This window comes from Babylonia areolata, chromosome 14, assembly GCF_041734735.1.
Source record: "Babylonia areolata isolate BAREFJ2019XMU chromosome 14, ASM4173473v1, whole genome shotgun sequence".
Classification (NCBI taxonomy): Eukaryota; Metazoa; Mollusca; class Gastropoda; order Neogastropoda; family Buccinidae; genus Babylonia; species Babylonia areolata.
The window spans coordinates 807,309-822,251 of record NC_134889.1 but is presented as its reverse complement, the minus strand read 5'-3'; the positions used below and the strand labels follow the sequence as shown (position 1 = coordinate 822,251).

General features: G+C 49.5%; 1 protein-coding gene across 1 annotated transcript in view; it reads left to right on the top strand.

The window, feature by feature from the left end:
• The window catches only part of LOC143289713 (uncharacterized), a 94,522-nt gene extending 79,667 nt beyond the window's left edge, over positions 1-14,855 (top strand). Inside the window, exons 20-22 of the mRNA XM_076598777.1 lie at positions 250-377; positions 4,413-4,501; positions 12,685-14,855. Coding sequence (XP_076454892.1) covers positions 250-377; positions 4,413-4,501; positions 12,685-14,112 — 1,645 coding nt within the window. The 3' untranslated portion in view covers positions 14,113-14,855. The remainder of the gene's footprint in view (positions 1-249; positions 378-4,412; positions 4,502-12,684) is intronic.
• The last annotated feature ends 88 nt before the right edge of the window (positions 14,856-14,943 follow it).

The following is a 14,943-nucleotide window of genomic DNA, read 5'->3' as shown; positions in this document are numbered from 1 at the left end:
CCTCACCCCATGACTGACTCCACCCTCACCCCATGACTGACTTCACCCTCACCCCATGACTGACTTCACCCTCACCCCATGACTGACTCCACCCTCACCCCATGACTCCACCCTCACCCCATGACTTCACCCTCACCCCATGACTGACTCCACCCTCACCCCATGACTGACTCCACCCTCACCCCATGACTGACTCCACCCTCACCCCATGACTGACTCCACCCTCACCCCATGTCTGTGTTTTTTCAGGAAGCGAATCCTGCGGCGCATGACGGTGGAGCAGGACTGTATGACAGATGCTGTGAAGGAGCTGGAGAGCACTGAGGACTCCATCCTGCAGATTCAGGAGTTGATCCGTGCCCTGGAGCAAAGCAATTGTATGTGTTTGCCTTTATCCTTCCTTCCTTCCTTCCTGTGTCTGTACGTGGCCCTCTTGTTGGCCTTCATTCTTCCTTTCTTCCTTCCTGTGTCTGTATGTGGCCCTCTTGTTGGCCTTCATTCTTCCTTTCTTCCTTCCTGTGTCTGTATGTGGCCCTCTTGTTGGCCTTCATTCTTCCTTTCTTCCTTCCTGTTGCTGTTTTTGTTGTTGTTGTTGGAGTGGTTGCTGTGTGGGTGCTGCTTGTGGTCAGTCTACAGGTCTGTGATCATGGTTACCTGTCTTGTGGTCAGTCTACAGGTCTGTGATCATGGTTACCTGTCTTGTGGTCAGTCTACAGGTCTGTGATCATGGTTACCTGTCTTGTGGTCAGTCTACAGGTCTGTGATCATGGTTACCTGTCTTGTGGTCAGTCTACAGGTCTGTGATCATGGTTACCTGTCTTGTGGTCAATCTACAGGTCTGTGATCATGGTTACCTGTCTTGTGGTCAGTCTACAGGTCTGTGATCATGGTTACCTGTCTTATGGTCAGTCTACAGGTCTGTGATCATGGTTACCTGTCTTGTGGTCAGTCTACAGGTCTGTGATCATGGTTACCTGTCTTGTGGTCAGTCTACAGGTCTGTGATTATGGTTACCTGTCTTGTGGTCAGTCTACAGGTCTGTGATCATGGTTACCTGTCTTGTGGTCAGTCTACAGGTCTGTGATCATGGTTACCTGTCTTATGGTCAGTCTACAGGTCTGTGATCATGGTTACCTGTCTTGTGGTCAGTCTACAGGTCTGTGATCATGGTTACCTGTCTTGTGGTCAGTCTACAGGTCTGTGATCATGGTTACCTGTCTTGTGGTCAGTCTACAGGTCTGTGATTATGGTTACCTGTCTTGTGGTCAGTCTACAGGTCTGTGATCATGGTTACCTGTCTTATGGTCAGTCTACAGGTCTGTGATCATGGTTACCTGTCTTGTGGTCAGTCTACAGGTCTGTGATTATGGTTACCTGTCTTGTGGTCAGTCTACAGGTCTGTGATCATGGTTACCTGTCTTATGGTCAGTCTACAGGTCTGTGATTATGGTTACCTGTCTTGTGGTCAGTCTACAGGTCTGTGATTATGGTTACCTGCACTCTTACCCAGTGCTGTGTGACATGTGGTCCACTCTTACCCAGTGCTGTGACATGTGGTCCACTCTTACCCAGTGCTGTGACATGTGGTCCACTCTTACCCAGTGCTGTGACATGTGGTCCACTCTTACCCAGTGCTGTGACATGTGGTCCACTCTTACCCAGTGCTGTGACATATGGTCCACTCTTACCCAGTGCTGTGACATGTGGTCCACTCTTACCCAGTGCTGTGACATGTGGTCCACTCTTACCCAGTGCTGTGACATGTGGTCCACTCTTACCCAGTGCTGTGTGACATGTGGTCCAGTCTTACCCAGTGCTGTGACATGTGGTCCACTCTTACCCAGTACTGTGACATGTGGTCCACTCTTACCCAGTACTGTGACATGTGGTCTATTCTTACCCAGTGCTGTGTGACATGTGGTCCACTCTTACCCAGTGCTGTGTGACATGTGGTCCACTCTTACCCAGTGCTGTGACATGTGGTCCACTCTTACCCAGTGCTGTGACATGTGGTCCAGTCTTACCCAGTGCTGTGACATGTGGTCCAGTCTTACCCAGTGCTGTGTGACATGTGGTCCACTCTTACCCAGTGCTGTGACATGTGGTCCACTCTTACCCAGTGCTGTGACATGTGGTCCACTCTTACCCAGTGCTGTGACATGTGGTCCACTCTTACCCAGTGCTGTGACATGTGGTCCACTCTTACCCAGTGCTGTGACATGTGGTCCAGTCTTACCCAGTGCTGTGTGACATGTGGTCCACTCTTACCCAGTGCTGTGACATGTGGTCCACTCTTACCCAGTGCTGTGACATGTGGTCCACTCTTACCCAGTGCTGTGTGACATGTGGTCCACTCTTACCCAGTGCTGTGACATGTGGTCCACTCTTACCCAGTGCTGTGACATGTGGTCCACTCTTACCCAGTGCTGTGTGACATGTGGTCCACTCTTACCCAGTGCTGTGTGACATGTGGTCCACTCTTACCCAGTGCTGTGTGACATGTGGTCCACTCTTACCCAGTGCTGTGACATGTGGTCCAGTCTTACCCAGTGCTGTGTGACATGTGGTCCACTCTTACCCAGTGCTGTGACATGTGGTCCACTCTTACCCAGTACTGTGACATGTGGTCCACTCTTACCCAGTACTGTGACATGTGGTCCACTCTTACCCAGTGCTGTGTGACATGTGGTCCACTCTTACCCAGTACTGTGACATGTGGTCCACTCTTACCCAGTGCTGTGTGACATGTGGTCCACTCTTACCCAGTACTGTGTGACATGTGTTCCAGTCTTACCCAGTACTGTGACATGTGGTCCACTCTTACCCAGTACTGTGACATGTGGTCCACTCTTACCCAGTGCTGTGTGACATGTGGTCCACTCTTACCCAGTACTGTGACATGTGGTCTATTCTTACCCAGTGCTGTGACATGTGGTCCACTCTTACCCAGTGCTGTGACATGTGGTCCACTCTTACCCAGTGCTGTGTGACATGTGGTCCAGTCTTACCCAGTACTGTGACATGTGGTCCACTCTTACCCAGTGCTGTGTGACATGTGGTCCACTCTTACCCAGTGCTGTGTGACATGTGGTCCACTCTTACCCAGTACTGTGACATGTGGTCCACTCTTACCCAGTGCTGTGTGACATGTGGTCCACTCTTACCCAGTACTGTGTGACATGTGTTCCAGTCTTACCCAGTACTGTGACATGTGGTCCACTCTTACCCAGTGCTGTGTGACATGTGGTCCACTCTTACCCAGTACTGTGTGACATGTGGTCCACTCTTACCCAGTGCTGTGTGACATGTGGTCCACTCTTACCCAGTACTGTGACATGTGGTCCACTCTTACCCAGTGCTGTGTGACATGTGGTCCACTCTTACCCAGTACTGTGTGACATGTGTTCCAGTCTTACCCAGTACTGTGACATGTGGTCCACTCTTACCCAGTGCTGTGTGACATGTGGTCCACTCTTACCCAGTACTGTGTGACATGTGGTCCACTCTTACCCAGTGCTGTGTGACATGTGGTCCACTCTTACCCAGTACTGTGACATGTGGTCCACTCTTACCCAGTGCTGTGTGACATGTGGTCCACTCTTACCCAGTACTGTGACATGTGGTCCAGTCCCAGTGCTGTGACATGTGGTCCACTCTTACCCAGTGCTGTGACATGTGGTCCACTCTTACCCAGTGCTGTGTGACATGTGGTCCAGTCTTACCCAGTGCTGTGACATGTGGTCCACTCTTACCCAGTGCTGTGTGACATGTGGTCCACTCTTACCCAGTGCTGTGACATGTGGTCCACTCTTACCCAGTGCTGTGTGACATGTGGTCCACTCTTACCCAGTGCTGTGACATGTGGTCCAGTCTTACCCAGTGCTGTGTGACATGTGTTCCAGTCTTACCCAGTGCTGTGTGAGCTGTGGTCCACTGTTACCCAGGGTAACATGAAGTGTGTGTCCTTGATGATGTAACACAGTGTGTGTGTCCTTGGTGATGTGATGAGGTGTGTGTGTCCTTGGTAATGTGATGAGGTGTGTGTCCTTGGTGATGAGATGTGTGTCCTTGGTGATGGTCCTTGGTGATGAGGTGTGTGTTCTTGGTGATGGTCCTTGGTGATGAGGTGTGTGTTCTTGGTGATGAGGTGTGTGTCCTTGGTGATGGTCCTTGGTGATGAGGTGTGTGTTCTTGGTGGTGGTCCTTGGTGATGAGGTGTGTGTCCTTGGTGATGAGATGTGTGTTCTTGGTGATGAGGTGTGTGTCCTTGGTGATGGTCCTTGGTGATGAGGTGTGTGTTCTTGGTGATGAGGTGTGTGTCCTTGGTGCTGTGATGAGGTGTGTGTCCTTGGTGCTGTGATGAGGTGTGTGTCCTTGGTGATGTAATGTGGTGTGTGCCTGTCTCTGTGAAGCCACAGACGTAAAGCTGACAGGAAGCGGAAAGTCACTGCCCTCCCCGGCAGCAGACCCCGCCACCCAAACAGTTGCACCAGAACAGCAGGTGCACATTTTGCGCTTTGGGGAGTGGGATGCTGTGTGTTGTTACTTTGGGGAGTGGGATGCTGTGTGTTGTTACTTTGGGGGAGTGTGGGATGCTGTGTGTTGTTACTTTGGGGAGTGGGATGCTGTGTGTTGTGTTACTTGGGGGAGTGGGATGCTGTGTGTTGTTACTTTGGGGGAGTGGGATGCTGTGTGTTGTTACTTTGGGGAGTGGGATGCTGTGTGTTGTTACTTTGGGGGAGTGTGGGATGCTGTGTGTTGTTACTTTGGGGAGTGGGATGCTGTGTGTTGTTACTTTGGGGAGTGGGATGCTGTGTGTTGTTACTTTGGGGAGTGGGATGCTGTGTGTTGTTACTTTGGGGGAGTGTGGGATGCTGTGTGTTGTTACTTTGGGGAGTGGGATGCTGTGTGTTGTTACTTTGGGGAGTGGGATGCTGTGTGTTGTTACTTTGGGGAGTGGGATGCTGATTGTTGTCACTTTGGGGAGTGGGATGCTGTGTGTTGTGTTACTTTGGGGAGTGGGATGCTGTGTGTTGTTACTTTGGGGAGTGGGATGCTGTGTGTTGTTACTTTGGGGAGTGGGATGCTGTGTGTTGTGTTACTTTGGGGGAGTGTGGGATGCTGTGTGTTGTTACTTTGGGGAGTGGGATGCTGTGTGTTGTTACTTTGGGGGAGTGTGGGATGCTGTGTGTTGTTACTTTGGGGAGTGGGATGCTGTGTGTTGTTACTTTGGGGGAGTGTGGGATGCTGTGTGTTGTTACTTTGGGGAGTGGGATGCTGTGTGTTGTTACTTTGGGGGAGTGGGATGCTGTGTGTTGTTACTTTGGGGAGTGGGATGCTGTGTGTTGTGTTACTTTGGGGAGTGGGATGCTGTGTGTTGTTACTTTGGGGAGTGGGATGCTGTGTGTTGTTACTTTGGGGAGTGGGATGCTGTGTGTTGTTACTTTGGGGAGTGGGATGCTGTGTGTTGTGTTACTTGGGGGGTGGGGATGGGGGGCTGAATTATGATGTTTTCTGTTGCTTGGGGGGTGGGGATGGGGGGCTGAATTCTGCTGTTTTCTGTTGCTTTGGGGGTGGGGATGGGGGGCTGAATTCTGCTGTTTTCTGTTGCTTGGGGGGTGGGGATGGGGGGCTGAATTCTGCTGTTTTCTGTTGCTTGGGGCATGGGAGTGGGGGGCTGAATTCTGCTGTTTCCTGTTGCTTGAGGCGTGGGGGTGGGGGGCTGAATTCTGCTGTTTTCTGTTGCTTGGGGGGTGGGGATGGGGGGCTGAATTCTGCTGTTTCCTGTTGCTTGCTTTTACTGTGTTTTGTGCACATTTGTGCCTGCTTGTCAACATACTGTCACACCCTCCTCCCTTGTTTTATCAGTTGTGACCGACACTCCTCCCCTCTCTTACTTTTCTGCCTTCACTTTTGACATTTTATTCCTTCCTCTCCTCACTTTTTCTGCCATTATTTCTGCCATATTTTATTTTCCCTCTCACTTTTTCTGCCATTATTTCTGCCATATTTTATTTTCCCTCTCACTTTTTCTGCCATTATTTCTGCCATACCTTATTTTCCCTCTCACTTTTTCTGCCATTATTTCTGCCATACCTTATTTTCCCTCTCACTTTTTCTGCCATTATTTCTGCCATACCTTATTTTCCCTCTCACTTTTTCTGCCATTATTTCTGCCATACCTTATTTTCCCTCTCACTTTTTCAACCTTTATTTCTACCTTACCTTCTCACTTTTTCAACCTTTATTTCTACCTTACCTTCTCACTTTTTCTGCCATTATTTCTACCATACCTTCTCACTTTTTTAACCTTTATTTCTACCATACCTTCTCACTTTTTCAACCTTTATTTCTACCATACCTTCTCACTTTTTCAACCTTTATTTCTACCTTACCTTCTCACTTTTTCAACCTTTATTTCTACCATACCTTCTCACTTTTTCTGCCATTATTTCTACCATACCTTCTCACTTTTTTAACCTTTATTTCTACATTACCTTCTCACTTTTTCAACCTTTATTTCTACATTACCTTCTCACTTTTTCAACCTTTATATCTACTATACCTTCTCACTTTTTCAACCTTTATTTCTACTATACCTTCTCACTTTTTCAACCTTTATTTCTACCATACCTTCTCACTTTTTCTGCCATTATTTCTACCATACCTTCTCACTTTTTTAACCTTTATTTCTACATTACCTTCTCACTTTTTCAACCTTTATTTCTACATTACCTTCTCACTTTTTCAACCTTTATATCTACTATACCTTCTCACTTTTTCAACCTTTATTTCTACTATACCTTCTCACTTTTTCAACCTTTATTTCTACCATTCTCACTTTTTCAACCTTTATTTCTACTATACCTTCTCACTTTTTCAACCTTTATTTCTACCTTACCTTCTCACTTTTTCTGCCATTATTTCTACCATACCTTCTCACTTTTTCCACCTTTATTTCTACATTACCTTCTCACTTTTTCAACCTTTATTTCTGCCATACCTTCTCACTTTTTCAACCTTTATTTCTGCCATACCTTCTCACTTTTTCAACCTTTATTTCTGACATACCTTCTCACTTTTTCAACCTTTATTTCTGCCATACCTTCTCACTTTTTCAACCTTTATTTCTGACACACATTCCATCCTTACACCACCCTGAAACTAAAAGTGAACCCTACTTTTTCAGTCTCTATTTGTGACCCACCCCCCAGTTCCTCACATGTTGTGTGTGTACTTGTTTGGCTCTGAGGGAAGCTTTGCTTGCAGCTTGTCGTGGGTGTGCTGAATCTTTCAGCAGACTGTTGAATCATTGACACACACTGTGCTGCCAGATCTCACCGTCTCTGTGCTGTCAGTGCTTTCTGCCCCCATAAAGAAAGAAAGGAAAAGTAAGGAAACGATACAGGTGTGATAAGTGTTGGGTCATGCAGTTTGGAGCCATCACACAGATAGTTGTGATAAGTGTTGGGTCATGCAGTTTGGAGCCCTCACACAGATAGTTGTGATAAGTGTTGGGTCATGCAGTTTGGAGCCCTCACACAGATAGTTGTGATAAGTGTTGGGTCATGCAGTTTGGAGCCCTCACACAGATAGAGGTGATAAGTGTTGGGTCATGCAGTTTGGAGCCCTCACACAGATAGAGTTGTGATAAGTGTTGGGTCATACAGTTTGGAGCCCTCACACAGATAGTTGTGATAAGTGTTGGGTCATGCAGTTTGGAGCCCTCACACAGATAGAGTTGTGATAAGTGTTGGGTCATGCAGTTTGGAGCCCTCACACAGATAGTTGTGATAAGTGTTGGGTCATGCAGTTTGGAGTCCTCACACAGATAGAGTTGTGATAAGTGTTGGGTCATACAGTTTGGAGCCCTCACACAGATAGTTGTGATAAGTGTTGGGTCATGCAGTTTGGAGTCCTCACACAGATAGTTGTGATAAGTGTTGGGTCATGCAGTTTGGAGTCCTCACACAGATAGTTGTGATCAGTGTTGGGTCATGCAGTTTGGAGCCCTCACACAGATAGTTGTGATAAGTGTTGGGTCATACAGTTTGGAGCCCTCACACAGATAGAGTTGTGATAAGTGTTGGGTCATACAGTTTGGAGCCCTCACACAGATAGTTGTGATAAGTGTTGGGTCATGCAGTTTGGAGTCCTCACACAGATAGTTGTGATCAGTGTTGGGTCATGCAGTTTGGAGTCCTCACACAGATAGTTGTGATCAGTGTTGGGTCATGCAGTTTGGAGCCCTCACACAGATAGTTGTGATAAGTGTTGGGTCATACAGTTTGGAGCCCTCACACAGATAGAGTTGTGATAAGTGTTGGGTCATACAGTTTGGAGCCCTCACACAGATAGTTGTGATAAGTGTTGGGTCATGCAGTTTGGAGCCCTCACACAGATAGAGTTGTGATAAGTGTTGGGTCATGCAGTTTGGAGCCCTCACACAGATAGTTGTGATAAGTGTTGGGTCATGCAGTTTGGAGCCCTCACACAGATAGAGTTGTGATAAGTGTTGGGTCATACAGTTTGGAGCCCTCACACAGATAGTTGTGATAAGTGTTGGGTCATGCAGTTTGGAGCCCTCACACAGATAGTTGTGATAAGTGTTGGGTCATGCAGTTTGGAGCCCTCACACAGATAGTTGTGATAAGTGTTGGGTCATGCAGTTTGGAGCCCTCACACAGATAGAGTTGTGATCAGTGTTGGGTCATGCAGTTTGGAGCCCTCACACAGATAGTTGTGATCAGTGTTGGGTCATGCAGTTTGGAGCCCTCACACAGATAGTTGTGATAAGTGTTGGGTCATGCAGTTTGGAGCCCTCACACAGATAGAGTTGTGATAAGTGTTGGGTCATGCAGTTTGGAGCCCTCACACAGATAGAGTTGTGATAAGTGTTGGGTCATGCAGTTTGGAGCCCTCACACAGATAGTTGTGATAAGTGTTGGGTCATGCAGTTTGGAGCCCTCACACAGATAGTTGTGATAAGTGTTGGGTCATGCAGTTTGGAGCCCTCACACAGATAGTTGTGATAAGTGTTGGGTCATGCAGTTTGGAGCCCTCACACAGAGTTGTGATAAGTGTTGGGTCATGCAGTTTGGAGCCCTCACACAGATAGTTGTGGTCAGTGTTGGGTCATGCAGTTTGGAGCCCTCACACAGATAGAGTTGTGATAAGTGTTGGGTCATGCAGTTTGGAGCCCTCACACAGATAGAGTTGTGGTCAGTGTTGGGTCATGCAGTTTGGAGCCCTCACACAGATAGTTGTGATAAGTGTTGGGTCATGCAGTTTGGAGCCCTCACACAGATAGAGTTGTGATAAGTGTTGGGTCATGCAGTTTGGAGCCCTCACACAGATAGTTGTGATCAGTGTTGGGTCATGCAGTTTGGAGCCCTCACACAGATAGAGTTGTGATCAGTGTTGGGTCATGCAGTTTGGAGCCCTCACACAGATAGAGTTGTGATCAGTGTTGGGTCATGCAGTTTGGAGCCCTCACACAGATAGAGTTGTGATCAGTGTTGGGTCATGCAGTTTGGAGCCCTCACACACACGTGGCCATTGAACCCCTGCACCCCTGGTGCGTGTTGTTGCGTGGCTTGGAGTCTAGTGAAAACAGGGATGCCAGGGTACAGGGTTCTGCTCAGGCTTCCTGGACTGAGTTCCATGAGCAGTTTTAGCAGCTGCCACGGTGTCTCCTAACTTGAAATGAACTCTTAGTGTTGATTGTAAAGGGGAGGTAGGGGTGTGGGTGGTTTGGTGGGTGGGGAAAAAGAGAATGCAATATGAAACAGGACATTGTGGCTTGGTGGGTGGGGAAAAAGAGAATGCAATATGAAACAGGACATTGTGGCTTGGTGGGTGGGGAAAAAGACAATGCAATATGAAACAGGACATTGTGGCTTGGTGGGTGGGGAAAAAGAGAATGCAATATGAAACAGGACATTGTGGCTTGGTGGGTGGGGAAAAAGACAATGCAATATGAAACAGGACATTGTGGAAGAATGAGGGGGGAAGGAGGGGGGGGGGTGTCAGTTATTGTTGTACTGGTTAAGCCAGGTTGGCACCTGTAACCTACAGTGTTTTGACCTGTGTGTGTGAGTTAGGACTGGAAAGGTGTGAATTGAGCCTAGGTTTCTGTACCTAGAGTGGTGGTTAGGACTGGACAGGTGTGAACTCAGCCTAGGTTTCTGTACCTAGAGTGGTGGTTAGGACTGGACAGGTGTGAACTGAGCCTAGGTTTCTGTACCTAGAGTGGTGGGTAGGACTGGACAGGTGTGAACCCAGCCTAGGTTTCTGTACCTAGAGTGGTGGGTAGGACTGGACAGGTGTGAACTGAGCCTAGGTTTCTGTACCTAGAGTGGTGGGTAGGACTGGACAGGTGTGAACCCAGCCTAGGTTTCTGTACCTAGAGTGGTGGTTAGGACTGGACAGGTGTGAACTCAGCCTAGGTTTCTGTACCTAGAGTGGTGGGTAGGACTGGACAGGTGTGAACTCAGCCTAGGTTTCTGTACCTAGAGTGGTGGGTAGGACTGGACTCAGCCTAGGTTTCTGTACCTAGAGTGGTGGTTAGGACTGGACAGGTGTGAACTCAGCCTAGGTTTCTGTACCTAGAGTGGTGGGTAGGACTGGACAGGTGTGAACTCAGCCTAGGTTTCTGTACCTAGAGTGGTGGTTAGGACTGGACTCAGCCTAGGTTTCTGTACCTAGAGTGGTGGGTAGGACTGGACAGGTGTGAACTCAGCCTAGGTTTCTGTACCTAGAGTGGTGGGTAGGACTGGACAGGTGTGAACTCAGCCTAGGTTTCTGTACCTAGAGTGGTGGGTAGGACTGGACAGGTGTGAACTGAGCCTAGGTTTCTGTACCTAGAGTGGTGGTTAGGACTGGACAGGTGTGAACCCAGCCTAGGTTTCTGTACCTAGAGTGGTGGGTAGGACTGGACAGGTGTGAACTGAGCCTAGGTTTCTGTACCTAGAGTGGTGGGTAGGACTGGACAGGTGTGAACTCAGCCTAGGTTTCTGTACCTAGAGTGGTGGTAGAGTAAACGCTGATAGCAAGGCTTCAACAGGTGTGTTGTGTTTGCATGTACATTGACACAACTCCGCTTTTGTTTGGCATTCAGCACATTTCTTTAACTGCTGTGTCCAGTTTCCTTTACTTTTAATGTGTCATGTTTGTTGAATATATCATGTTTGTTTAATTCTACTTCACATAGCACTCAGTTAAAATAGTCTTTGGCCAGTTGTTTTGCATGGAATTCCACAGCAGCAGTTTTTCAAGAGTTGCAGACTGCATATTTTCACCCCTTTTTTGCGGTAATAGTGACCTGTGTGTGCTCAGTTCTCTTTGTGATCCCCATTTGTTGATGTTTGTACCAGTGTAAGAAAAGGAAGTGTAGAATAGAGTGCTGTCCTGGAATGGAACCATCCTGGGTCTCCTTCGCAGTCTGAAGTGTGATCTGTTGAGGAGGTAACAGACCCAACCATTAGTTGGAACATGATTGTCTTTGTCCAAGAGATTGTGATAGCTGCTGACGGTGATCTGTGAACTAAAGAACAGACCCAACCATTAGTTGGAACATGATTGTCTTTGTCCAAGAGATTGTGATAGCTGCTGACGGTGATGTGTGAACTAAAGAACAGACCCAACCATTAGTTGGAACATGATTGTCTTTGTCCAAGAGATTGTGATAGCTGCTGACGGTGATGTGTGAACTAAAGAACAGACCCAACCATTAGTTGGAACATGATTGTCTTTGTCCAAGAGATTGTGATAGCAGCTGACGGTGATGTGTGAACTAAAGAACAGACCCAACATTTAGTTGGAACATGATTGTCTTTGTCCAAGAGATTGTGATAGCTGCTGATGGTGATCTGTGAACTAAAGAACAGACCCAACATTAAGTTGGAACATGATTGTCTTTGTCCAAGAGATTGTGATAGCTGCTGACGGTGATCTGTTAACTAAAGTGCTGAAGGGAGAGGGGAGTCTTTTGGAAACAGCTGTGTGTTCAGGTGTTATGTGTGTTGAGAGATCAAGACAGTGTCATCATTATGAGTGTGTGTTGTCATCGTGTGCGTTGAGAGATGGAAACTGTGATGTGTTGTGTGGGCAGACAGACATTGTGTGACTGTGGTGTGTTGTGTGGGCAGACAGACATTGTGTGACTGGTGTGTTGTGTGGGCAGACAGACATTGTGTGACTGGTGTGTTGTGTGGGCAGACAGACATTGTGTGACTGTGGTGTGTTGTGTGGGCAGACAGACATTGTGTGACTGGTGTGTTGTGTGGGCAGACAGACATTGTGTGACTGGTGTGTTGTGTGGGCAGACAGACATTGTGTGACTGTGGTGTGTTGTGTGGGCAGACAGACATTGTGTGACTGGTGTGTTGTGTGGGCAGACAGACATTGTGTGACTGGTGTGTTGTGTGGGCAGACAGACATTGTGTGACTGTGGTGTGTTGTGTGGGCAGACAGACATTGTGTGACTGGTGTGTTGTGTGGGCAGACAGACATTGTGTGACTGGTGTGTTGTGTGGGCAGACAGACATTGTGTGACTGTGGTGTGTTGTGTGGGCAGACAGACATTGTGTGACTGGTGTGTTGTGTGGGCAGACAGACATTGTGTGACTGGTGTGTTGTGTGGGCAGACAGACATTGTGTGACTGTGGTGTGTTGTGTGGGCAGGTTCCTTCTTCAGGGTGGGATCAGAGCCCAGCCCCCGACATGCGGAGCAGCAGTTTGAGAACCAACGTGGTCACCCCTATGGTCCAACCTGCCCAGGCCCCGCTCCCTCCTGCCACTCACAACATGGCCATGCCCCCTCCAGCTGCTCACAGCAGGGGTCCCAGCGTCACAGACTTGCTGCCAGAGAGCGTGGACCTGTTGGCGGCCAACCAGCGGCTGATGGAGGAGATCCAGCAGAAGGACCAGATCATCAGCTCCATGCTGGGCGGGGGAGGACGAGGGGTGGGGGGGCTGCCCTGGCTGGGGCTGGGCTCCTTGCAGCCCTTACTTGCACAGCCGGCCGTGCAAAACCCCGCCCCCAGTGAGGCCACCCCCACCATGCCTCACCACCCCCATAACCCTGGCCAGAATGGTAAGGCTCTGTTGCCTGCGTCACACTCCGCTCCGTCGCTGGGGAACACTTCCCAGCTTGCACTGGGCAGGGGTCAGGGGCTTGGTCAGTCTGCGTCGTCACGGTCACTGTCCACTCAGCTGGAGACAGCCAGGGAGGGAGGGGACAAGCTGTGTAACAACACAGACCTGGCCATGTCGCAGGGTGTGTCTGGTGGCCTGTCCCCACAGCAGTCAGAGGACGGTGTCAGTGACCCTCAGGATGGACCCTGGCCCTCGGCCATGCGGCATGGAAAGGATGGTGATGCCTCGCACAGCAAGGTGGAGGTGGTGACAGCCCTGGATGGGGGAGAGGGGAGGGAGGGGAGAGGGGGAGCCCAGTGTGCTGTGTCCACCAAGGCGGGTCCCCTGCCTTCACCCGCTGTGGGGGTGGTGAGGCCCCATGCCTTCCTGCCCCCACCTCCACCCACCTTCGTCATGTCCCTGCCTCCCCCTGTGAGTGTCTACCCTCCATCTCAGCCACCCCCTGTGAGTGTCTACCCCACGTCTCGGCCTTCCCCTGTGAGTGTCTACCCCACGTCTCAGCCTCCCCCTGTGAGTGTCTACCCCACGTCTCAGCCTCCCCCGGTCAGCATGTACCCTGTACGCCAGCACCCCCCATCAGGTGTGTACCCCCCGGTGCAGCCCCCCCCGACAGTGCCGGCACCTCGCCCCCAGCTGGGAGCGGCCCTCTTCCAGGCATCAAGGGAGGTCACTGGCCCCAGGCTCCCCTCCCCACCCACCACCCTACAGCGGCAGTTGGTACAGCTGCAGCAGAAGCAGATGGCGCTGTACCGGTTCCAGGCCATGATGCCCCCCCACCTGGCGTCCCCCCACCTCCCCCCTCCTGTCCTGCCCCTCCCTGCAGGGTCGGGGGGTGGTGGTGATGGTGGAGAGAGGGGGCTGTTGCCGGGGATGGTGCCACTGCTGCACAGTTTCCAGGAGAGTTGTTCCCTGCAGCCCTCCGCCCCCCACACCCCACCCTCCTCCTCCCAGTGATCAGTCAGTGGCCATGCTGGCAAACCTCTGTCTGTGTTGTACACACACATCTGTGACACTGACCCCTGTCTGTGTTGTACACACATTTGTGACACAAACCTCTGTTTGTGTTGTACACACACATCTGTGACACAAACCTCTGTCTGTGTTGTACACACACATCTGTGACACAAACCCCTGTCTGTGTTGTACACACATTTGTGACACAAACCCCTGTCTGTGTTGTACACACACATCTGTGACACAAACCTCTGTTTGTGTTGTACACACACATCTGTGACACAAACCTCTGTCTGTGTTGTACACACACATCTGTGACACAAACCCCTGTCTGTGTTGTACACACACATCTGTGACACAAACCCCTGTCTGTGTTGTACACACACATCTGTGACACAAACCTCTGTCTGTGTTGTACACACACATCTGTGACACAAACCCCTGTCTGTGTTGTACACACACATCTGTGACACAAACCCCTGTCTGTGTTGTACACACACCTCTGTGTTGTAAACCCCTGTCTGTGTTGTACACACATCTGTGACACAAACCTCTGTGACACAAACCTCTGTGTTAGACAGAGGTTGTACACACATCTGTGACACAAACCTCTGTCTGTGTTGTACACACACATCTGTGACACAAACCCCTGTCTGTGTTGTACACACACATCTGTGACACAAACCCCTGTCTGTGTTGTACACACACATCTGTGACACAAACCCCTGTCTGTGTTGTACACACACATCGACACAAACCCCTGTCTGTGTTGTACACACATCTGTGACACAAACGTCTGTGTTAGACAGAGGTTGTACACACATCTGTGAC